The sequence below is a fragment of the Neomonachus schauinslandi genome, chromosome 2 (assembly GCF_002201575.2).
Source record: "Neomonachus schauinslandi chromosome 2, ASM220157v2, whole genome shotgun sequence".
NCBI lineage: Eukaryota > Metazoa > Chordata > Mammalia > Carnivora > Phocidae > Neomonachus > Neomonachus schauinslandi.
Genome location: NC_058404.1, coordinates 26,937,168 through 26,964,850, shown reverse-complemented (window position 1 = coordinate 26,964,850; position 27,683 = coordinate 26,937,168). Strand labels below are relative to the sequence as shown.

General features: G+C 35.6%; 1 protein-coding gene across 1 annotated transcript in view; it reads right to left on the bottom strand.

The window, feature by feature from the left end:
- Positions 1-27,683, bottom strand: part of TNKS (tankyrase) — a 198,354-nt gene that overhangs the window by 127,361 nt on the left and 43,310 nt on the right. The window contains 1 exon segment of the mRNA XM_021694117.2: positions 8,211-8,306. Coding sequence (XP_021549792.1) covers positions 8,211-8,306 — 96 coding nt within the window.

Here is a 27,683-nt window from a genome sequence, read left to right as displayed (position 1 = left end):
TAAGTCCAAACGAAGGAGGAAAAATAATAAAGAACAGAAATCAATAAAATTGAAAACAGAAAAGAACAAAATCAATGAAATAAAGAACTGGCTCTCTGAAAATATCAATAAAATTGACAAATTCCTAGGCAACACTGATAACACAGAAAAGACAAATGACCAATTACCAAAAATGAAACAGGAGATAGCATTATAGATGCTGCAAACACCAAAAGCCTGATAAGAGAAAACTACAAACAACTCTACACATAGGAATATGACAACTTAGATGAAATTGAGCAATTCCCTGAAAGACGGAGATTACCAAAATTCACGCAAGGAGAAATATATAACCTAGTTAGCTCTGTATCTATAAAAGCAACTGAATCAATATTCTTCCAAAAAAGAAAGCACCAGGCCCAAATGGTTTCCCTGGTGAATTCTACCAAAGAAATAATCTCTCCCAGAAAATAAAAGCACTCAGCAATTTCCCAAAGAACACTTCCTAACTCATTCTATGAAGTCAGCATTACCCCAATACCAGAATAGATAAAAATATTACAAATAGGGAAACTACAGAACAACATCTTCTGAGATGGAAATGTTCTGTATCTTGACTACATCAATATCAATATCCTGATTATGATACCATACTACAGTTTTTTTTGTGTGTGGTTTTTTTTTTTTTTTTTTTTTTGAGAGCGAGAGAGAGAGCACGAGAGCAGGGTGAGGGGCAGAGGGAGAAGCAGAATTCCTGCTGTGCAGGGAGCCTGATGTGGGGCTCGATCTCAGGACCCTGAGAGCATGACCTGAGCCAAAGGCAGATGCTTAACCAACTGAGCCACCTAGGCGCCCCATCATACTACAGTTTTGTAAGATGTTACCACTAGGGGAAAATAATACAGAAGATACAGGGGACCTCTATATTACTTCTTTTTTTTTTTAAAGATTTTATTTATTTATTTGCGAGAGAGAGAATGAGAGACAGAGAGCATGAGAGGGAGGAGGGTCAGAGGGAGAAGCAGACTCCCTGCCGAGCAGGGAGCCCAATGCGGGACTCGATCCCGGGACTCCAGGATCATGACCTGAGCCGAAGGCAGTCACTTAACCAACTGAGCCACCCAGGCGCCCCTCTATATTACTTCTTACAACTGCATGGAAATCTACAATTATGTCAAAATAAAAGTTTCGTAAAAATTTCCAATAATAGGGCTATTAACCTTTACAATACCAAAGCATTAATGAATTCTAATGTCACGTGCTATTTTAAGAAAGTAAATGTTAACAGTAATTACTTTATTATAAGAAATTTTAGGGGCGCCTGGGTGGCTCAGTCGTTAAGCGTCTGCCTTCGGCTCAGGTCATGATCCCAGGGTCCTGGGATCGAGCCCCGCATCGGGCTCCCTGCTCGGTGGGAAGCCTGCTTCTCCCTCTCCCATTCCCCCTGCTTGTGTTCCCTCTCTCTCTGTGTCTCTCTCTGTCAAATAAATAAATAAAATCTTAAAAAAAAAAAAAAAAAAGAAATTTTAAAAGAACCATTTAAAATAGCCATAATTTGGTTGTAGTTGAAGCTGTAATCCAACATGCGATGAAGATGCTATATGACTGCTACAGTTCACTGGGGAAATGACAGATGCTCTCAGGGTATACACTAACTTACTACACTTCACAAATATGTCATTTTGGATGAGTTGAAAGATCACGCTGGTTTTAATGACGTAAGCCTGCTGGCTTTAATTACACAAAAAGGTAGATGGGAAGAGTTTGAAATACTAGAGTGCTGGGTTATCTCAACAGAAAGATAGTTTCCATTCCCCCTTACTCCCTACATATACACAACTGCCTGTACTAACATAAGGCTTCTTACATTATTTGAGGTGCCCCAGATCTATGAAGAGCTCAAACATTCTGAAATTACATCTTTCCTTATAGATTCAGAATACTGGTTTTTTTAAAATGTGTCGAATGAATGTTATTCAAGCCTACTGACTAAAGAGCAAAGACTTAAAAATAGCTTTTATAAATTAGATAAACCATTTTTTATTACCCAACTAATTCATCTTATAATAATATGATGATGAATCTTGCAGATGATATTAATCAGGTAAATTTTATTTTTTGAAAGGAATAATCTTTAAGCTAAGAAAGTAGAGAAACATGTTAACAGACTGGATTTAAGTCCTGAATTTATGGGTTAGCCCAGTTTTTCAAATATGTTTATACTACATCCTTCTCAATGAACGAGTATGTAAAAAATCCGATTCTACATAAGAGCCCTGATTCTGGAGCCAAATGGCTTGAGTTCAAATCCCAGTAACTTCCCTTAATGACTATGTGAACTCATAAAAGTAACCTGACCCCTCTGTTCTCTGTAAAAATGGGTACAATCATATCTATCTCCTAGTGTTGTGAGGTTTCAATGCCTTTAGAACAGTGCTTGGCTTCAGGAGTTGTCCATCATTATTATTATTATCATCATTATCACCATTATTATTATCGTAACTAGATTCAGTAAGGCTTTGACTTGTTTATTGAAGGTGTAACACTTTAAAATTTAAATCAATATGACCTATGTCAGCTAAGGTCTTTTTAAAAAGGTACTATTTTATATTCCTCTTCTAAATTATTTTCATATTTTTAAGGTTTCAAAAAAGGTGTTTCAATCACTTTTAGTAACAAAATCTTACACTTTCCTACTCATGTCCAAGATTATAGACAGATCAAAGCATTAATAAAATTTTCTTAAGAATTATGTGGTTAAGGGATTAATGTTTTCAACATATCTTTAAAAAGAGTGCTCACATTGATTTATTTCAGCAATAACACGTTTTAACTTTCTTACTCTTACACTAAAGGGAATTTAAAAAAAAAAACAAAACAGGTATTCATCTTAACAATTTTCCCTAATAAAAATGAGGTGGATAAACATAAAGCTTTTCTTTAAAAGTAAGGTATTTCCTCTTATGGTTTCTTCTCTAGGATGCATATTGTACTATTAGACTTCTTAATAACTCATAAAAATAATGCCTAAAGTTCAAATTAAGGGTATGAGAAATCAGTCTTCAACCACGTAGGCTGATAGTAAAAATGTACTACACCTGATATGCATATGTCCCATTGTAGTATCAGCTAGTACGCAAAGCAGCATAGCAACCGAGCAATGCCAAAAGAAAACAGTAAAAATTAGGCCCTACTATGACATTGAGAAGTCTGACTTGACAGCTGCAGGCAGTTTGATCTTTCCAGAACTGGAATGTTCTCAATCAAGGGAGCTATCCAAGAAATCTTTATTGATAAAAGGCTCAATACACACCTCACCCGTCATACCAATTTATTCTTTTAAATGCACTGTTTTAAGAGATGTACATCACTATAAGCAATCCAAAACAATTTTTAGGAAGTAGAATATTTAATAAGACTATTACAATATTGCATGAAATATCAAATCATTAAATGGTTAACGAGAATCTGAAGAACGTGGAAAATATGCTGCCCTCAGTCACCAATCATCAGATCCTTGAAGTATTTGTTTATTTAATCATTCTGTGTATTTGTACAAGTCCTGGGCACAATGAAGTGAACAAGACACCCAAGAGTCCAAATCCTTGTAAAGCTGTCATTCTATTGGGGCAAACAAACAAGAACAAAAAAATAATGCAATTTCAGATATCAGTAAATCCATGAAGGAAATAAAGAAAGCTAATGGGATTGAGGACAAAAAGACTTCTCTGAGGAGTAAACATTTGAGCAGAGATTTGACTAAACCACGTGAAGTTCTGGGGCAGTGTTCCAGGTTCAGTAAATAGCATGTGTTAGTTCAGACACGGACAAGGGCTTCATCTGGTGGAGGAATGGCAAGAAGCCAGCTGTAGCCGAAGCAAAGAGATCACGGGAGAACACAGTGGAAGACGAGATCAGAGATAAGCAAGGCAGGGGCCAGATCACAGTATGCTATGCTATGGCTAAAGAGTTTGGACTTTATTCAGGGGTAAATGAGAATATAGTAAGGAATTCTCTAATCATAGGGCTGATCTAGGCTTTAGAAAGACCACTCCAGCTACATACAGTGAAAAGTGAGTAAAGAATAAATGGAGGCAGAGAGATTCGTTATGAGGTTACTGCTGTCACGAAAGAAAGATGATGAAGGCATATACTAAGGCCAAAGCAGTGAAGTTGGTAAGACATGGTTGGACTGGATATTCGAAAGGACAGTAGATATGAATTACTGACAGCCTGAATGCAAAGTGTGAAAAAAAAGAAAGGAATCCTAAATTTTGGCTTGAGCAAAACCTTGTGGTCAAACCTATCACTGAAGTCCTCACTGATCATGCTGAAGATTCAGGTTTCATCTGAAAAGCAGTAGGAAGCAGTGGAGTAGGAAAAAAAAAAAAAGAAGTAGGATTCCAGATATATTTTGTTGATTTAACATGCCATGCTCAGCCAGCACATGCCAGACTCCTCCACATTGCCTCTAGCCTAAGCCACAGCTGAGTCCTTCTGGAGAGAGTGGAAGCCAGTCCATCAATCACAGATTAGGATTTCCTCAGAAGTGCAATGAATCCAGGTTAAAGCTTATTCTTGGGACACCTTGGTGCAAATACATCCTTCCCTACTTTCTTACCCCTAAACCTGCTAGGAAATTGCTGGGACCAATTATCTTGGCAGCCTTGTGACCCTCTAAACTCACCCACTTCATATCCCTGTCATCTTTGGTTCTGCCAATGATGAACACTCCTTTGGTCATGTATCCTTTCCCAAACTCTCAGCTTCAATTTGCTGCTACCACTTCTGACTCAACTTCTCACTGTGCCCTGCAGAATCTCCTTTTAAGGATTAACAAACACCCCTACATCCTTAACCTCTTCAATGAACATTTCCTGTGTCAACCAACTTTAATTTAAATGTGGCTCTCCCCATATAATACTACATGCAATGCAGCCCTTCAAAAGGGAAGCTCCTCATTCTCCAAATCCTCACATACTTCAACTGGAATGGAGAGATATAGTGTATCTGTGGATGCTAAGACTGAATATTGATAAAGAAGCACAATTCCAATGGAACTGATAAAATGACTCCAAATTCACAACGAAGCATAAAGAATGAAAACAACCTACCTAAAGGTAAACCCTAGAGGATTAGCTCAAAAAATTAAATAGATTCATAGAAGGGTATTATAAAGTCATTATAAATTCATGTTGCAGAAGAATACTTAATGCTTTCTGGGAATATCCATGTAACTAAATTTTTAAAAAAATTATTATTAAGCAGTATGCAATATATAAGACGGATCTGAATAAAGAAAAAGAAAAGTGTGGGGTATGTGTGCTCAGAAAAAAATGTTATAAATAAAATTTACTTAAATGTTCTCACTAGGTAGTAGAATTAAGAATGACTTTTTTCCTTTTTTGAACTTTTTCTATTTTCCTTAATTTTCACAATGAATGTATTTCTTATAACTAGGGGGGAAAAGGCCAAAATAAATTTTTAAAAATCCAGAATCATAACACACCCACACTGCTCTTAAATAAAATTTACATGGGCTATTTTAGACTTTTCATATGCTTATTTCCTAAAAACAAAAACAAACAAACAAAGAAACAAAAAACCACCTCCAAGTCCTTTAGTTGACTGCCCAGAACTTCAGAGTGGCTAACAAAATACAAAAAGCCCTCAAGAGTTCTTCTAAGCCTATCATTCACTTAGTACAATAATTCAACGAAGAGTTTGATGAGTCTCTCCAATTAATTATTCTCTTTAAAAATACCTAAGTGCACTATCCAAAGCAAATGGCTCTTGCTGGGATCCCTTAACTATAAAACTAAAGGTATATGGTTGTTTTATATAGCTTTATAAAAATCCATGCATTCTGTATGCAGAAGGGGTTATTAGTCATTTACATATTTCAAAATACTCTGTAAAAAGAGATTTCCCTTTGTTAATTTCCTTTAAGGAATACACATATACACTTGTACACAGTTTTGGCTAGTGCACAAAAGTAGTAACATAAAAGGTATTACAGAGTCATCTTCAGCAACTGAATTCCCAAAGCAGAAAAATATTAAGATCAGAAAGTTGACTCTCAAGGTAAGTACTAGTACTACAACAGCATCTGGCATAAAAATAAAGAACACTTCACCGAAAATAATCTCTAAGAACTCTAAATTAAGGCATTCCTTTCAAAAGACTTTTTTTAATCAATGCTTTATCATTTTAATTTAGCTTTGGAAATATTTCCTCTATAATTCCATTCGAAAAACTGCTTAGAAGAGAACCTGCATGGCAGAGAAACCTTTTAGAATGTATTTCCCTTAAGCGTTAATTCACTGTATTATATAACATGAATGTGGAAATATTACTAGCTTATATTTTCCACAAAATTAACTAATATCACTAGAATGTTTTTCTTTTAAATCATATCTGAAAAGTTGTATGTCATTTCCAAAAGAGTAAATATTCATGAAAAAAGCAATTAATGAATTCAGTATTATGACTAAGAAGAGTTAAGATCTTCCCTCTAAGCAAAGTACAATGTAAGATGCTTTTCAAATCAAGTTTAACAGATATGGTACCTGTCCTCCAGTAATCTAGTCTCCATGAGTTATTATGCCAAAGCTCTTTTGCAAACTAACAGCAGCCGATATAATCCCCCCAGAAATCATTTCAAATTAGGAGATAGCTTCTTGCTGTTAATAATTTATATTTAAACTTTGTCTTTCGAAAAACTGAAAGTGGATCTAAAAACAGTGTCGCATGAAATGAATCTAACAAATGGACAAGGAAGGCTCTGAGGGTTGAAGAGGAGGAAAGGTCAGAGGGAGGACACTCAGATATAGAGACAGTCTTGGTCAGCATTTCTAATGTACCTCTGTTACTAGGAACAAACGCTCTCTCTCCTTTGGTAGAGACCACTCCAAGGCTGCTCCTATTGCCCACTGCTTTGTTAAAAGAGGAGACGGAAGGGCTGCAGAACATAAGGAGGCCTGAGGCTACGTATTTTAATTTCATTATTTAAAAGTGTATAATTATATTTAAATTTCTTCTTATCTGCACTGGCTTAAAATAGCTTTGTTCTTCTAGAGGATGTTATCGTGATTCAGCAACCAAAACACTTAATCAATGAATTCAGAAAAGTCTTATTACTTTACTTGAGCAGAGATTATCTTAATTTTAACATGGTGGGACGTTGTCTTTCTATGAGAGTAATTAAGCAAAATTCCACATATTATCAAAGCTTTCTATATATAAACATTTTCCATTCACCTCAGAATCTTTGATAGAAATGCACAGCATGTACTCTAAACTTAAAAGTGAACGTAAGATTTATTTTCTTCAAACACAGGCAAATTTAAAAGGAAGGTAAAAGTCATTTACTTTCACACAACCTAAAACAATACTGTTAGCACTGCAGTGACAAAGAGACTCTAAATTGCAAAGGTCAGTTAAGTAAAAGAAGGCAAAGGCAGCAGAACTCAGATGCTAAGAATAAAAACAAAAATAGATCCAATGCAGCATTTTGAGAATGAAGATCAATGAAAACAGTTGCTCAATATCATCTCACTTATAGCAGCATTTTCTGTATCGTTATGAGACAGCCTTTCTATTCTAGCATTTCCTCTTTTGCTGGTTCTTGACATTTGCCTTAATAAAAACCAATACTTAAGCCCCAAATTTTCGTGATCTGAAATGAAAAGGTAACACATTGCCTCATCTACAAAGTACTTAGCTATCATGGACAAAGTGAGAAGACAGGGTAAAAATGCAAACAGAAGGGCAAGGGAGGGACAGCATCATATTTTATTTAACTATTGCCCTGAGTAATAAGGCAGCAGGTTGTCTTTCCAATCAAAACTACTTTCATAAAGTAATACAAATGCCCTTGCTTGCTCAATGGTGAAGGTCTTCAAAAGAAATCAACTGAGAAGATGAGGTACAGGAAAATCACGATCTAAACCACAAAAAAGGACTAAAATGTGAGTGAATAATGTATGTTACCATTTAATGTTGTAATTCTCAGAAATTCTACGAATAAACAGTCTTACTGCTTATGCTTATGATAGCATAGAAATTAATGAGACAGTTAATATAGCAAATCAATAATAAAGTAGAGATAATGGCATATATATTTGTTGAGCTTCACCAGCAGGAACATCAAATGCAACGCATAACAATTTCATATAATCAAGCTAGTAGTTCCATAGATAAAATAATTTGGTAGCTCTCTGTTTTCTTACCTGTAAGGACAGCTTTTGCTGAAGAATCTGCCAGGTCCAGGGCTGATTTTCCATCCGTGTTCCGAATGTTTGGATCAGCTCCGTGCTGCAGCAGCACTGTGCAGGGAAAGCAGAAACAATATCTTACCTCAGGGATACAAAGATTATTTACTGGTAAGTGTCGCCTCGGCATGGTGTAGGCAGAAACATACATTGCACAATTTGTTCTCTTTCAAGAAAAAAAAAGAAGCAAGCAAGCAACAGAAAGGTGGAAAAAAAGCACTGCAGCAAAGGATCCTCTCTAGAGTAAAGCAAAGTTGGCAACTTGTGGTACAGTATTATCACATGACTTAACATCATAAACATGAAACTAGAAAAATCTTGCACTAGATGGTTTGGGTTTGCCTCCTTCAGGCAGCAGAATGGGAAGCTGTGTGCTCACTGCCTCGCACGGCGAAATCCGCTACCCGTGAACCTCCCTATCTTTACTACCACTGTGGCTGCTTGTTGCTGGGGCTTTACTGCCCAATTTCCTAAGGCTTCCTCTCCTCAGAATAGTTGTAATACTGTGCAAGCCTTTTAGTGGCTCACTGCTTACATAGGAAACTCACCATAACATACTGGCTTGCTTCCAAGAAGTTGAGCAGACATGGTAATGTATACAATTCTGGTTCCCTGCAGTCAAGCTGCAAAAAAGAACTGCCTTCCCCAACAATTCTTTCCATGAAAAATGTTTAGGAACAGAAACTCAATCACTATAATATATGCTAAGGAATGAATGTTGCCCATGCTATATTCGGTGGAAAGTGGCTACAGAGAATTCTTAGACATGGAGGCTCCCCAAGGACAGAAGCACTGTTTAAGTAAAATCCAGATGTAGTAATTTATTAACCCAAAACATTTCTCAACCACATCTGGTATGTGGGTGTATGGGGGTGGGGGGGTGTTGCTGTCATGTTACCCAACCAATGGTTAAGCTAATAAATACATTAAAAACTTGCCCAAACAAGCAATTCCAAGTTATTCTAACAGTTCAAATAGTTACGATTTTGTGTACTCCCTAGGAGAACAGTAGCTGTTACCACTTACCATTACCCTACAACATAAATTTAAAACAAAGCAGAAATATTAAATTCAAATAAGTGGTTCAAGACATGTTATATAATGTCTAAAAACACCTGAGCCACTACTGTTGATGAGTCTCAAATTTTTATTCATTGACAGTTCCAAGCTAAAGCACCTACATTCCTTTGGAATATTTGGAAGACAATCCTCATATATTACCAAGTTATAAGTCCTGCTGTTTATAAAGCTCCTCCCTGTTCCTTTAATCCATAAGCCATCTAGTCAATAGCTTTATTATAATGTACAAAGGAACACCCTTATCTAGAATTAAGACACAGCTGCTGGAATAGTGTACATCAGCACCTCTTGCATTAAATCCTGGCTACTTTCAGATTTGGGACAGTAAAAACTAGCCGTGGCTGAGAGATTTTGCCAAGCCTTTCTATATTATTTCACCCTTGGATGCAAGTAATCATAATTATCTTCCAGATGTTTGCAAACTGACTCAAGAGTAAGTAGAATAAAATAACAAGTATCGCAATATCAAACTTTCATCATCATGAATAAGCTTTCATGGCAACAGTTTTGTGGTGTTTTTTTTTTTTAATTCCAAGAAGAAATCCCAACATGAAGGTTTGGCTTGTAAAGGGTCTTTATCATGAAGCCAACTCACGTATCAAATGTAAAGCTGACAGCTATCGCTTTATCTTTACTTAGTTGCTGACTGATGACATGCAAAGGGCAGGAAGACAAAGATGTAAGAGCTACCATGAAATGCAGAGATTTTTACTGCATACTTGGAGAACTTCAGAACCGGCTTTAAACAAGTAAAGCAATATGTTAATTTAACAAGACCTGACAATAATATGATGGGAGCTTTTATTTTACAGCTTAAGAGGTAGAGGCAAAAAACTGAAAGCCTTATTGTTCCTCCAAAAGTCAACTAAAACCTCAATCTTTTTTGTTGTAGCTAGTATTTTACCTATGATCTCTCTGCAACTTTACAATAGAAATCTGCCATCACGGTTCAGCTGCAGGTTTGCTTTATTTTGAGTGACTTTTAAAGGGTAATCTTTTTACTAGAAATATCTGTTTGCTAAAGATTTTGAGTCCCATGTATTTCTTCCATCAGACCTGAACGCACAGAAACTTCAGTGCTGAGTAATGCAGCAACAGAGAAAAAGAAGTTGAATTTTCTGAGCCAGATGCTGATAACAAAATCCACATTAGAAAATATTCAACCACTTTTAATTAACTGGATAACAGTTAACTAAAAAAAGCAAAGCTCAGTAGAGTTAAGAGTTGGGGGAGTGGCAATAAAGGCATCTATAACTAGAAAAAAGCTAACCTTCCCTGACTTGTATAAAAGGGCAGTGCTGGGAAGATTACATGAGAACAGAGTGGCATGCAAAAGCGCTAAGCACCGAGCCTGATATTACACAGCAGCTAATGATAATATTTAAAGCACATTTGTAAATGTAGACCTTGTTTATACTCTCAACGCTACCACTAACTACTAATTCAATGCTCTGTCCTAGAGCCAACTCTTTAGATCTTTACAGATAGTAAATATATAAGACTCTGTAGACCATATGGTCTCTGTCTGAACTACTCATCCTGGCCCCAACCTCATCCTTACAGAGGAAAAGTAGCCACAGACAATATTTAAAAGAATGTGTGTGGCTGTGTTCCAATAAAATTTTCTTTATGGACAGTGAAGTATGAATTTTGTAGAATCTTCATGTGTCACAAAATACTAGTACTGTGATTTTTAAAAAGCCATTTACAAATGCAAAAACAATTCTTAGCTTACAGGACATACAAAAAGCAAGTGGTGAGCTGTATTTGGCCTAGAGGTCATAGTTTGCCAAATCCAACCTTGGGCAGTGATATACAAAGTATGGTCTATGGACGATTCTAGTCCCAGAACTCTTTGCAATCCACCTACATTGAAATAAGCACAGAAACTAAGAGGAAGCATTTAGAATTGTGTATGTTATTTTAAAATTACTTTTTCTAGCATTTCATTTTTTTAATATTTTACAAAATTATTGGCCTGCCATGTACTGGAGAGGAAGAAAACTGGTCCTCTACCACATACAATTTGAGAAGCAATGAGCCAGGGCACATGTAAAATTCTCTGGGCCAGAGTTCCAGGTCTATAAAGTGAAGGAGCTGGACTAGGCAGATGATTTCTAGACATCTAAGGTAGTTTAGAGCCAAACACCTAAGGCATTATAATCTGAAATCTAATTAAAAAAAAAAAAGTTACTTCAAGTAGAACATTTTCCTGCCCCACCCTCTAAATCAAAATTTAAAAAATTATTTTTCATTTACCCTAACATTTTAACAAAACTCAAAGTTGAGCCCATAATCAATGGAAGTTGTGGGGTACATACTAAAACATCCCAAGCGTCTCCCAAGCAATTCCTCCAATCGAATTGCTGTTTCACACTGTTCTCCCACAGGGATCTGTTTCCCTATTTCTAACACCAGAAGAATAGCACATACATCAGGCAAAGGTAACAACAATGGCTTTCAAGAACGTCAGTCTACACTTGAACTGGTGACATGTAGAACTCTCAATTCTGGCTGCTTCAAATTTTGCTTTCAAAGTTCTGAGCTACCAAATAGTAATAAAATGTGACTTCTAATACATAATGCAATTAGAAATCCATCTTGTAACATCAATATACACTGACAAGACACTAGTATGAAACAGATTCTCCCTCAAAAGTAGCACAAATGTCTGAAGCAAAGTTACCAAAATATACAAACAATACACAAAGTAAGGCTTGAAAAAAGAACAAGGAAACTAAAATCTGAGTAACATTCAGTACATAAATTCAAGACTACTGTGGCCACTCAAAATCTCCTAGTACTATCTTTAACCAATTAGGTCATCATCAAATCTGGAATCCCAAATGACTTAACTGTATCCAATTGTTTGCCTGATATATCTCAAATCAATTTATCTCCTTTTGAGTTTAGGAGGATGGAGAAAATATAGCAGCTGGCATAACAACAGATAGTTAAAACTAAGGGAGGATTACAATATTCAAAATGTCATTCTCAGAAGAGCTTATGGCAAGAAGGACATGTGATTTTCCTATTTCTGGTGTGAGCATTCAGCTACAATGAGCCAGATTCATGCCTTTACCCTGTGGCCAGCAAACACAGTAGAGACTAAAATTGTTTCATTCCTCAAAACTATTAAATTAAGCACTCATATCACTTTAATTCTTCCAAATAAAAAGAAAATATTTCTACATGTACGCAAAGCCTATCAAATTCCTAGAAAAATAAAAAGTGCTACTATGATCAATTATATTTATTTTTTGATAAATTATATTTAATTACGGGTATTATTAATTTATTTAAGAAGATAAAAGAAATAGAAACAATATGAATTTTCCAAGCTAAAAACATAGCAAGACTTTTAGGTAAATTATCAAAAAGTGTTTAGTATGGTTTTCACTATAAAAGGTAGAAACCTTCTGCTAAAATATTGTAAATGCTTTGTTATATGAACTTTAGAGTTACATTAAGGTCTAAAACTGTTCCTCACAATGAACACTCAATTTTTAAAGAAGTTGTGTTTATGTTAAAATGTGTTTCGTAGTCATCTTACTCTTTAAGAGTACAGAGATATTCATTTGACTGAGCTTCCATAATTGAATCACACAAAGGACTAAATGCATTAGATTTTTTAGCAAATAAAACCTAATTTTAGAGCAAAATATCAAGGGATCAAATTTTAACTAGCTACAATCTTCAATGTATAGGGCTCTCACCAACACACGTGGCTTTTAAAAGACATTTTTTTCTAAGTGATATAACATGACATATTCTGTGGCTGAGACATATTCAGATTGCCTCTCCCATAGAAACATGTACAATATTATAATTGTATAATACTAGTATTATACCACTATAATGCTATACATATTTATATACTATACATATTATTTGAAAAGCCATTTATTTTTTTTTTGCTTCTTACTCACTTTCATTTTATTTTTTTTAAATACATAGATTTTTATTTTTATTTATTTTTTTATTCTTATGTTAATCCCCATACATTACATCATTAGTTTTAGATGTAGTGTTCCATGATTCATTGTTTGTGCATAACACCCAGTGCTCCATGCAGAATGTGCCCTCCTCAATACCCACCACCAGGCTAACCCATCCTCCCACCCCCCTCGCCTCTAGAACCCTCAGTTTGTTTTTCAGAGTCCATCGTCTCTCATGGTTCATCTACCCCTCCGATTTCCCCCGCTTCATTCTTCCCCTCCTGCTACCTTCTTCTTCTTCTTCTTTTTTTTTTCTTAACATATATTGCATTATTTGTTTCAGAGATACAGATCTGAGATTCAACAGTCTTGCACAATTCACAGCGCTTACCAGAGCACATACCCTCCCCAGTGTCTATCACCCAGTCACCCCATCCCTCCCACCCCACCCCCCACTCCAGCAACCCTCAGTTTGTTTCCTGCGATTAAGAATTCCTCATATCGGGCGCCTGGGTGGCTCAGTTGGTTAAGCGACTGCCTTCGGCTCAGGTCATGATCCTGGAGTCCCGGGATCGAGTCCCGCATCGGGCTCCCTGCTCAGCGGGGAGCCTGCTTCTCCCTCTGACCCTCCCCCCTCTCATGTGCTCTCTCATTCTCTCTCTCTCAAATAAATAAATAAAATCTTTAAAAAAAAGAAAAAAGAATTCCTCATATCAGTGAGATCATATGATACATGTCTTTCTCTGTTTGACTTATTTCGCTCAACATAATACCCTCTAGTTCCATCCACGTTGTTGCAAATGGCAAGATCTCATTCCTTTTGATGGCTGCATAATATTCCATTGACAGATGAATGGATAAAGAAGATGTGGTATATATATACAATGGAAAAGCCATTTATTTTTTCATTCAGGATACTCTTTACTTACTATGGCATAAAAGTAAACTATTATATTTTATTTTTAAAAATCATCAAGAGTTGATTTATCACTAACAGTAAACATGAAAATTCAAATAACATGAATATATATATATATATATATATGGCATGATCCTATATAGTAGTATGGTTTACTAAATTTGGATTAGAGCTTACATGACACAATTTCCTGTTTTCAGTATTGGCTGACCAATCCTTAGGCTGTAAATAATGAACAGAACTAGATTTAAAACAAAAATATAACTTCTCAAAATCATCTAAGAGCTGGGGCGCCTGGGTGGCTCAGTCGTTAAGCGTCTGCCTTCGGCTTGGGTCATGGTCCCAGGGTCCTGGGATCGAGCCCCGCATCGGGCTCCCTGATCTGCGGGAAGCCTGCTTCTCCCTCTCCCACTCCCCCTGCTTGTGTTCCCTCTCTCTCTGTGTCTCTCTCTGTCAAATAAATAAAATCTTTAAAAAAAAAAAATCATCGAAGAGCTAATGAGATAAAGAATTATTAAGCCCAAAACTAAGGAGCAAAAACTGCCTTTGTTCTGAAAGCAATTACTAATACAGAAAAATATAAGCTGTCCTTTCAATGTCTCATAGGGCATAGGGAAGAGCAATCATTGCTGGGCCCCCCAAAGCAAAGATCCTAACAAAGACTGTCCCCACACAAAAAGGGTTATATCTTCAGGATGAGGATAAAGTGATGTGAACTCATCCTAATACAGAACCATACATCTGGTTGGAAAAACTGGGTGTCCAAACTATCTGAAGCCTTGACTTTGATTTTGAGGTGGTCCCAGATTGGCAGTAACACCAGGGTATCTGACAAACATATATGCCCATTCTCTCAGGGGAAGGTACCTTCATCAAAGGGCAAAAGGTTAATCCTATAAATAAATTTAGAGTAAAACGCCCAGCACAGAGCCAAGATAACCAGGCACAGAGGTAATCTAAAATGCAGAAGCAAGAACTAACATCAATAAACAACACAAAAAATAGACCCATAAAAACTTCAGATACTGGAAAGAATTACCAGATACAATATAAAGAGAACTATGTTTAACATATTTAATGAAATAAAAGACAAGCTGAAATATCTAAGTTAGGTGAAACTATAAAAAGTGATACAGCAAATTTGTAAAATAACTAAAAAGAACCTCTAGAAATAAAATACAATTAACTGAAATTAAAAATGAAGGCTTTGGTTTCCAGCCAAGATAGAGTAACAGTAGCAGACTAGCCCTCTCTTCCTAACGTAAAAAATTATGAAACTGGACAAAATATACGAAGCAGCTAATCGAAGGCAGTGATCAACAGTTGTGCTAAACTGTGATCTTTGAAAGAAAGGAAACTCAAAAGGTGGATACCATAATCACTCAACTCTCTGCTTTGAGAGAATTTGGCAACCACGTGCGTATAACTAGAGTCAGAGCAGAACATGGTGGTCATGTTGAGCTGAGAAGACAAGAGATCTGAATTCAGAGTAGATAAACTGGTTGGAATCTGTAGGATGGAAAACTGGAGAGGAGGGACTATACAGAGAGCAGGGCTCAGATGTCTGCATAGGGGACCCGTGTTGATAACAAGGCTGTGGGCTGGCCTGTATAGTTTGGATAAGACAAGACCATCTGAAGCTTACAGGTAGTAGCTGCTACTGGGCTGAGCACATAACAGAGTTAGTTGAGGTCAGAAAGTGCTAGAGGGGAAAGTAGTGCTGAGAGAAACTGAAGTCTGGCCTTAAGAAAGTATAGAGATCCTATAAACACCTCCTCAACACAGCTGGTGCAGAGCGGAGAAAACAAAAGGCCATCTTACTTATGAATAAGCACCGCACCCTAGAGCAGAGAGTTGGGGTCTACAATGTCAGTTTCCTTGTTTCACTGTTATTAATAACATTTGCACTGACGGTGCAAAAGTAACAAATAAAATTGCTGGTAACTTAGTACAAATCAAGGCAGTGGCACCAAACTATACTAGTGATCACTGAATTCTTTGCTACCATGCAATCGCCTTAAAAGAAAAAAAAAGTTTCATTTTAGAATGTCTTAATGACAGTAAAAATTATTAATTTTATTAAATCTTGACACTTAGATACACATCCTTTTAATGTTCTCTGTGAAGAACTGGAACATGCATAAAGGACTTCTGCCTATCAAAGAAACAAGAGTTGTCTCAGTGAAAGGACTTGTGTGATTATTGAGGTTGCAAGCTGAACTAGCCACTTTTTGTCATGATGCATCATTTTTAATTAAAAGAAATATGAATAGAAATACTATGATCGGGGCGCCTGGGTGGCTCAGTCGTTAAGCGTCTGCCTTTGGCTCAGGTCATGATCCCAGGGTCCTGGGATCGAGCCCCACATCGGGCTCCCTGCTCCGCGGGAAGCCTGCTTCTCCCTCTCCCACTCCCCCTGCTTGTGTTCCCTCTCTCGCTGTCTCTCTCTCTGTCAAATAAATAAATAAAATCTTAAAAAAAAAAAAAAAAAGAAATACTATGATCATTCAGACCTGGGCATCTGGCAGGCATTTTTAAAATGTCAATGATAAAATTTAAGCATTCAAGCAAAAATTAGAATTTTGTAAAATTTTTTTATCTACCTACATGAACTTGAACTTACTGTAAGTACTTAACTTTTCTGTTGACATTGGTATAATGAATGTAATTTTTGATATAGTATTTAAAATGTGTCAAAATTTTGGAATTTCTGTCTAACTCAGTGAATCAATATTTTCAAAGTGATCAATGGAAACTGTTACAAAATCATGTTTGGGTACAAATTCAAAGTGAAACACAGGCTAATGTACTGTGATGTTACAGAGTACAAAAAGTTTTCTGTTATGGTTTGTTTCCATATTGCAACTACCCATTTAGAAACTACCACTTGCCATGTTTGGATTGGCATATCAAAGAAGGATATTCACAATTATTTGAAAATGTTATTAAATACATTTCCCTCTTCCAACTAAAATCTGAATCTACTTCATCAGAACATAACTGAAGCAGGTATGAGGATCCAGCTGACTCTGATTAAGCCAGATAATAAAGATTATTTGCATTAATGCCAATATTTTTACTAACTTTTTGTAGTTTTGATTTCAAATGTTATATATGACCCATATAAATAAAAGCTCTTCAGAATGCAAAAAGATCAAAATATTTGAAAACTGCCCTAGAATAAACCCTAGTCTAGACACACCCTAATAAATTCTAAAACCAAACCTCAACAAGATCTGCACAGGAGATAGTATGAACACTGAATCCCACTATGATAAAGATTTTAGGGAACACCTTGGGCTTTCCACAGAAATGCACTAATAAAGCATAAACCCAAACATCCAGAAGTTCAGGGTGACTTGCCAGCAACCAAACTCTCTGCTTAAAACAAGAATAAAAATTTTTCGAAGATAGATAAAAGTAACATTGCAGCCTCTACAATATCTACTACTGGATAAAAAAATTATTAGACATATAAAGAAAAAGGAAAACGTGATCCACAATCAAGAACAACAACAACAAAAAACAGTCAAAAGAAATTATATCCAAGATGGCCTAGATAGATGTTGGACTTAGCAGACAAAGACTTTAAAGCAATTATTATAAATGAGATCAAAGAATTAAAGGAAAATATGATATGAAAAAGTAAACAGAGAGAGATACTCTAAGAACCAAGTTGGAAATTCTAGACTTGAAAAGTTAAAGGAATCATGCTACCCAATTTCAAGATTATAAAGCTACAATAATTATGACAGTGAATTACTGGGATAAAAGCAGATATTTAGATCAATAGAAAAGAAAATAGACCAAAACATGTATGGTCAATTGATTTTTCTATAGAGAAGGCAAGGTAATACAATGATGGAAAAAACAATCTTTTGAACAAATCATGCCGGAACAACTGCTATCTACAGAGATAAGAAAAAGGAAAAACACAAAGTTTGACTCTGATACCTCACAGTATACAAACAAATTAACTCCAAATGAAACATATATATATAAAAGTTAAAACAATAAAACCTATAGGACAAAACATGGAAGAAAATGTTCATGACCTTGAGACAGAAAGATTTTTTAAGATAAAAAGGGCCTAAACCATAAAAAAATATTGATCAATTGTACTTCATCAAAATTAAGATTTTCTGCTTTTCAAATGACACAATTATGAACATGAAAAGGAAAACCACAGACTGGAACAAAATATTTGCAACAAATACATGTGATAAAGAACTCAGATCCAGATTATATATGCTGAGACTGTAGAAATGACTCTGAAGTAAAATAGTCAAGAGATAGCTTTCTATTGTGTAAAAGTCCAAGTTTTTAATCATACCTTTTTTAGTCTTTGCCTTTCATAAAGAAGTCACCAAAAAATCAGAATTCTGTCAACATCTGGGACTAGCATACTTATTTCACCTGCCTTTTTGTGTCTAATTAGATGCCTACTTATTGTTTTTTTCCATGTACCTCACTGGAAAAAAATAAGACTGCATTTCTTTTTTTAAAAAAGCTCAAAAAAATCAAATTCCCTGTAAGTCTGCTTCACTTACTAATGGCAAAACATCCTAGTTAACCAGTTAAGAACACAGCTGTGGTTAAGAGACGGTCCTCTCAGAACTAGAAGGCAGGAGTTAGAATCCTGGTTCCGCCACCTCCCAGTTCTGGGGCCCTAGGACACTATTTCACCTCTCTGCTCTTCTGTTTTCTCATCTGTTAAAAAAAAAAAAGAGAGAGAGAGATAATAACGGTACCCAGCACATGGGCAATTAGGAGGACAAAAAGAATAAATATTTGAGGAGTCCTCAGAACAGTGCCCAGCATATAGGAGGCATGTGCATAAGGCAAAGGAGATTAGGAGGTACAAACTTCCAGTGATGAAATCAGGTAAGTCGTGAGGATGTAAAGTACAGTGTGGGGTAGATTCTCGATAATATCATAACTTTGGTGACAGATGGTAACTAGACATACCATGGGGATCACTATAATGTACACCTGAGACATTAGAAAATATTTACTCAGAAAATTAATCCAAGTGAATAAAAATTTACTGAATTCACATAGAAGTTCTTTATGATCAAATTATGGCAAAATTTGGCATGAAATTCTATAATAATAATAATAAAAGATGAGATTTTGTTCCCATTGTCAAGTTTACCTGTAAATATAGACAATCAAGAATTTTTTAAAAAGGCCCATTGCATCTAGAGTAACTTAGAAAGAGATTATTCTGTACGTATATATAGTAGATTTTTAGAGCTAGATCAATGACATAACTCTTTGCAATAGAGTTAAACCAGGCCACAGTACATCTGTGAAATCAGCATTATCTGCCCTCACAAGTGACAATTTAAATTAAAAGATAAAGCAGGCCCTGGAATAAATATAAGAATGGTTATAACAAAGAATATCTCTTTCCACCTGGAAACCCCAGAGAGTCAAGTCTAAAAGAAAGTACTGTCCAGGAGTCAGATAAACCTGGGTTTTAGAATACTGCTCTGTCCTTTGCGACTGTCTGACATTACACAAGTTACTTCACCTCTGTCAATCTCAATTTCCTCTTTCATACAACACTACCTTCCTCAGAGAATTGCTATTATAATTAAGTGAGACAATACATATAAACCTAGCTTGGCTCTTGGCATATAATAGGGATTCAATAAACACCCTGTCCCTTCAACCAGGATCTTTTCATCTTCACTTTTTTTCTTTGAAAAAAAACAGAATCACATACACCGAAAGTGCTAAAAATAATATATCTGTTGGATTGAAATAAAGGCAAAATGGTAACAGCCCTAGGAACAATGAATTCATTTGTGCCAAGTCAATGATTGTTTTATGCTTCTTTTTATTTAGGGGAGATAACTTTTTCAAAAACTTGACTAGACTCAGCTAAATGAAACACTAAGCAGATTACTTTAGTCTGACTACGCAAGTTTATAACAGGATCCCAGAATTTTTACAGTTCAAAGGGACAATGACCACATGCAAAAGGGTGCTTCCCAATCTCTCTCTGGGAAAGAAGGGCAGACCCCACCTACACCTTTCTGAAACCTTCCCTAAATTGCCATCCCCATCTCCCCTCTCTCAAGGCCTCAAGGACTTCGTATTCCAGGCAAACTCCCCATTAGTCTAAAACGTTAAAGACCAATTAAAATTAGTTTTAGTACCACTAGATACAAAGTTTAAGTTGCACATTTAAAAACATTTTCCACAAAGAACATAGGATTGAACCCGTACCATAACATTCTCATTCTGCTTTGGGTGATGGGCATTAAGGAGGGCACGTGATCTGATGAGTGCCGGGTGTTATACACAACTAACGAATCACTGAACACTACATCAAAAACTAATGATGTACTATATGTTGGCCAACTGAACTTAATATAAATAAATAAATAAAAATTTAAAAAAGAACTTATATCACTACTATTATTTTCCTCTACCTCTGAGAACGGATTCAACAGACTGAACTTCAATGTACTGTTGTACTTTCAATCTGACGAAGAATATAACTCTTTAAGTTTTCATTCTTTGGGAAATATACCAAATAATTTTGACTTTTGTTTTTCTATTGGATTTCACAAATTATCCTATTAGCAATATTAGCAATAGTCTTTCCTTTCCTTTCTTCTTCTTTGTTTTTTGCTCTACTTTTTATTCCCATGGCTTATTTTATAACTGGAAGTGTGTTCCTCTTAATTCCCTTCACCTGTTTTGCCCACACACATCCCAACCAATATTACAGTATTTTTAATAACAGTATTCAATCACATTTTTACACCCACCTTAGCTCGTTTCCCCTGGGCTGAAGAAGAACAACTGATTTCATGTCTTATTAAATCATAATTCAAGTTTAAAAAATTATACAGGCTACGAAACAAAGGACATAAACTAATTCACATTGGTGATAGCAAAGAACAACATATGGTAACTGCCACCCAGTCCATGATTAGGCTTTTACTGACTGTCAGAATACAAAACCCACCTATGAGAACGCTTTACTGTTGCCACCCAAGAGAAAAGAGAATGGATGGGAAACAAGCATTTACTGAGGCTCTACCTGCTTTATTTTTTCACTTAACTTCCATTAACAACCCAACGCAATATGTAGGATACTCGTTTTATAAATGAGAGATTGAGGCTCATAGCAACTAAATTATTTGTGCAAGATGACAGTTTTTAAGCAGTAAAGTAGAATTCATACCAAAGAGGCATCCCTCTTTGATATATTAACTCCTTAGGACAATGAAGGCATTCACTCTGTAATTCCTAATAAAATACAATGAACAAATATAAAACTCAATATATAAATATATATAGGGCGCCTGGGTGGCTCAGTTGGTTAAGTGACTGCCTTTGGCTCAGGTCATGATCCTGGAGTCCCGGGATCGAGTTCCGCATCGGGCTCCCTGCTCAGCAGGGAGTCTACTTCTCCCTCTGACCCTCCCCCCTTCGTGTTCTCTCTCTCTCTCTCTCAAATAAATAAAATCTTTAAAAAATATATATATATATATATATTTACCACCATTAACCATAATGCCTACTAAAATAGTCCCAAATTTATCAGGTAAACATATAAATACTCTAACTTTCTTGAAAGCAGTTGAACCTAAGTGGGCAAGTTATCGAGATAACGGTATTCAGTGTCAGTGGGGATTTTTTCAGAAGGGAAAAATTACTATCATTCTTGGCTCTTCTCCTTTCTAAGGATACAAGTGTGGAATTTTGCCAACTTTTACTTTTTATGAAAATGCTATATTTAAAGATTTTTTTTTTATTTATTTATTTGAGAGAGAGAATGAGATAGAGAGCATGAGAAGAGGGAGGTTCAGAGAGAGAAGCAGACTCCCTGCCGAGCAGGGAGCCCGATACGGGACTCGATCCTGGGACTCCAGGATCATGACCTGAGCCGAAGGCAGTCGCTTAACCAACTGAGCCACCCAGGCACCCATGAAAATGCTATATTGAGACTTGTTTAAAAGATCCCAATTCAGTATTTATACGGAAAATTGATGGTAAAAATGCCTACGGGAGGTATTCTGGCAGGAAAAGGGAAAAGAGACAATCATGAAACAAAAGCAAGTGAACCATATTCTCAAGGGCTTCACTGAATTTTCAATGAATTTTTGCAAAGAGTAAGGAATATGCGAGAAATGACTTTCCTTAACCTAGCTCATTTATGAATGACATATAAATACATAATGTGACAGATTAAATCAAGAGCCCTAGTAGAGATCTTCAGCAGCTACAATTTCTTTGGTTCTTATTAAGAAGTTGTGGCTTTCCAGGAATTTATGCTAAAGTAATTAAGGTTTACACATATATGTAATGAAAAGGATACTTTCTGTAGTATTGTTTATAAAACAAAAGTGAAAAATCAGAAATATTATAAATAGTCTAATACGGGTGAGTGATTTAAAAATAATGGTTATTTCCTTATAATTCTTGACAGCCATTAAAAATGAGATTAGATAAAAATATTCATTGATAATGAAATATATTCACAACACAAAGTGAAAAAGTAAGAAAATGCTATGCATGGAATGATCCCATTTTTATTATAAAAAGGACTATATACACAGGTACAGTGGGTCTAACAATATTGTTCAAAAGAAATTCCTACAGTAATGGAAATTACTATAATCTGCACACTCTGATATGATAACCAACAGTCATATATGGTTATTAAGCACTTGAAGTGTGACTAGTGCAACTGAGGAACTAAATTTTTGATTTGTTAAATTTTAGCTAATTTTCATTTAATGGCTACCACAGTGGGCAGAAAATAAGGCGTGACCATTGTTATGGGTATATTTTCTAACTCTTCTTTAATGAACACCTATTACTTCTAATAATACTGTTAGGACAAAACCAAGAAAGTTGTTAATTTTGAGATACTATGTTTAAAATAACAGGAAGTAAGAATGTACCCAAGGCAGTCCAGCACTGATCCCACTCTTCCCATGCCCCACCCCCAATGCATGCCATTTCAAGTTCCAGGGCTTTTGACTTCATCAAAGGACAGGTAACCACGGAAGTGATCAGGCAAAACTCCATTCACAATAGAGCTTATACAAGGAAAGTAAATATCTCTTTCTAGATAGCAGATAATATAAAATGGAGTTATCTGGATTATGAGAGTGATATTACTTTAGGAGTGAGTTACAATAACAAAAACTTGGTTTAAGTTTTAGTAAATACATTATCTTAAGATTTTGTTTTTGGGTTTTTTTTAAATAAGGCTAGGTGAAGAATACTACTTTAAATTTGCTAAATATTATATGATCTAAAAAGCTAAACTAAAAGTAAAGAGGAATTTATCTGGCAAGATTGAAATTAATTTTAAATATTGAAATTAATTTTTTATGCTTAAACTATATTCTTAAATAAATCCCACTAAGCAGAGAGAACTTTCAGTTCTCAATCAAGAAAACATTTCTATTATAACAACTTTATATCAGCTCTACAGACTGTGGGAAAGTAACAATTTTCTCCTTCCCTCACTGATAAAATGGTAGGTAATGTGAATCATCTCTGCCTCATGCATAAGACATAGATATTAGTGAAATTAACTTCATTAAGTACTTTGAGCTGCCTCAAGGGAAAGCACTTTATTATGTATCATCCATCCACAGCAATTTTTCGTACATTTGCCACCATCACCTTTCTCTTTCTTCTCCCTCCCTACCTCAATTCCTCAGTTCCTGACAGCAGCAATTCAAAGGTTTAATCCACAAGTGGCAACAAAAACTGTTGACTGCCCGTTCTTTAAAGAAAATCCACTATACCAAAAGTCAATGCATGACTGGAATCAATATCCAACGACTTATCCTAATGAAGAATACAATGATTAGACAAATGACAGATAATCTTAACATAATTTATACCTGACCATAAAACGTGTTCTGTATTTCTACATGAATATGGGAGTGTTGGACATACTGCAAATTCACCTAACTTTAAAATGAAAACACTTCAAAAGATCACCTAATCAAGAAGTGGAAAATTACTTGCCTTCCTTATCGCCATCAACACAGACTTAATGTAAAAAAAAAGGTCACATAGAATAACGCCATCTTCTTATGAGCTGCTTTGTCATTCCACACACATTTCTTGAAAATATAATTAGTACCAGTGATAGGCAATAAGAATACAAGAATGAATAATAAGATTGTTAGTTCCTTACCACAGAGAACCAACAATCAAGCAAGAAGAACCAAGTAAGATCTAAGTGGCATACTACAGAAGCATATGACAAGGTACTACCATATTTGGAGCATACTCAAGTTCACACCTTATCTGATTCAGTTTAAGAGACTAGCCCCTGGTCCTACAGCTGCACTAGAAAGTAAATATATTTTGATTAGAACAATTTTAATTTAATAACTGTGTTTATGACCCTGGTCTATTTGGGGAACAGCTCCAAGATATTTTTCTCCATAATGGCATCCAGACAAGTCATTCTTAAATAATCATTTCTTTATTGTTTATCTTTACTTTGAATTCAATTTCACAAACAGTGTTTTCAGTCAGGCTAGTCTGGGTTATGTTGCAGTAACAAAGTGCTCCAGAATCTCATAGGCTTAACAAAATAAGTTCATTTCTTACTCACACAAGTTGAGAAAGTGACATCAGAGGAGTTTCCTTACTCACAGGCCTAGGCTGAAGAGAGCTTTATGTTAAAATGTGATACCTACATAACCAAGGTAGAGAAAAACAAAATATGGTAAACTGTGCTTTGGTTCTTAACACTTCTGCTCAGAGATTATATATTTTGCTCCCATACACATTTTGTTGGGGGGATAAAGAAGGAAAGTAAATATATTCAGTGGACAGAGGACTGCTTACTTCTAGATGCCAATAAGAACTGGAGGTTTAGACTACCCCAGACTAAAAAGACGAGTTTTGATATTTAAATTGCTCATATTTTCTGTCTCGATATTGTGGAAATATAGAAAACTATGCAAATTCCACCAAAGCCAATAACATGAAGAAACAGTTCAAAGGACATCTATGTGTCCTCCTATCTCAAAAAGCAGAGGGAAAGCACAAATGAAAAAAAATGTTTAACTGTAAGGAATTACTGAGCCTTCCTTTATGGAACGATTTCAGGCAATAAGCTATTAAAAATAACCCATATCCCTAAATTCTAAAAATATACTTCCAAATGGCAGGGGCAAACAATGTTATCACAAAAATAAGCATGTACATTTTAGATAATTATTTTCCAATTAAACAAGGTCCACCTGACTTTTACTCTTAAATCTTAAAATTGACCTGTATAATATATTGTTTTCATTATGGAGTGGCTTATTCTTTCATTTTGATTTTTAAAAATATATCCTAAACAAATTGTTATAATGTAATTCAAGAAGAAACCCTTAAACACAAAACTGCTTTCCTGTATTTCTGTAATGTAATTAAAATTATAATCTTATTTCACCATAAACTGTTTTTAACCTAAGAATAATTGTCTAACAGAAATCTTACCTTACTATTCTAATGCTGTTGAGACACCAAATACTGTTCTATTTTAATTGACAAATTGGACTTTACCAAAATTAAAAACCTTTGCTTGTCCAAAGACACCATTAAGAAAATGAAAGGTAAGGCACAGATTGGAAGAAAGGATTCACAGTACATACATCTTAAGACCTATATCCATAACACACACACACACACAAAATTCTTACAACTCAATAATAAGAATACAAAAAAAAAAGATCTGAACTGCGATCTCACAAAAGAACGTACATAAATGACCAATAAGTATATGAAAATATGCTCAACACATTCAGCCAGCAGGGATGTTGCTTTTTATAAAGTTCAACAGAAACATATCACTTCACCTAGCAATTCCACTCGTAGGCATCTACCCAAGAGAACCGAAGCAATATCTTCACACCAAGACCTTTACACACCAGCGTCCACAGCAGTCCTCTTTGTAAGAGCCACAGACTGGAAACCACCCAACTGTACATCCATGATGGAACACTATACAACAACAAAAAGGAACTACTGATGAGCACAGTAATATAAACTGCCAAACTTTTAGCTAAACGGACTCAGAAAGAAAAAGAAGACTCAAATAACCAGAATCACACATGAAAGGAGTACATTACTACCAAGCTTACAGAACTAAGGATTATAAAGAAATATTAGGAACTGAATGGGAAAACTAGATACCCACATGTCAAAGAATGAAGTTGGACCTCTTATCTCACGTCATATACAAATATTAACTCCATATGGATCAAAGACCTAAAAAAAGAACTAAAACTATAAAACATAGAAGAAATGTTCCCTATGTTTAGAAGAAAGCATAGGGTTAAATCTTTATAACCTAGGATTTGGCAAAGAAGTCTTAGATACGACACCAAAGCACAAACAACAAAAGAAAAAAGTAGACTTTTTAATGTTCATCAAAACTAAAAACTTTTTCCCTTTAAAGTACATTATCAAGAAAGTGAAAAGACAGCACAGAAGGGGGAAAATATTTGCAAATCATTTTTCTGATATAGAACTTGTATCTAGATATATAAAAAACTCCTACAATTCAGTAACAGAGACAATCCAATTAAAAATGAACAAAGGACATAAACAGGCATTTCTCCGAAAACCATATACAAATGGCCAAAGGGCACACAAAAAATGCTCAACATTACGCAAAATAAGACCACAATGAAGTTCTAGCACAGAGTAGGCATTTTACGGAGGAGGCACAGAAGTATGTAACACTTGGAAACAGTGCAAAATAAGGCAGACAAGGTTCCTGTGTTTCTGTCAGGCACAGAGTAGGGAAGAGTACACAGAGATGATGAACAAATATATTATTAAACAAATATATAATCTCAGGTAACAGGTGCTATTACGTAAAATGAAACATGGTTGGTAAAATGAAACGTGGTTAGAGAAACCAGACAAACAGGGCAGGGCAAGAAATTATGATAGTGTCGTCAGGCAAAAGTACAAGGAATTAACATTATGTGTGAAAACCTGGGGAAAAAGTGTTCCAGGCAAAAGGAACAAGTACACAGACTCTGATAAAGAAGCAACTTTGACTCATTTTAGAGACAATAAGGCCAGTGTAGCTGGAACATGAAGAAAGGGAGAGAAGGACAGGCCTGAAATTCATGATGTAGGTGGGAGTCTGACCTAGATCAGGTAGGGCCCTGATAAGGAATTAAGATGTCATTTAAGTGTAATGAGAATTCTTTGTGCAGCATTTTAATCAGGCCAATGGTGTGATCTGATCAGGGCATATAACCTGTGCAGCTGCAAAGGGCCCCATGCTTGGTTTAATGCTTTGCTGTCACCATCTTAAAATCCTTAATAATTGTAACATTTAACATGTATTTTGTAAACAAAGTCCAAAATGGGACAATGGAGCATGTTGTGAGAGAAGAGATACACTGGGCGGCAGCACATGCACACGCAGTAAAATCAGAAGTTTAAAAAAAAAAAAAGAAGTTTATAGACAGCTGTTGAACGATA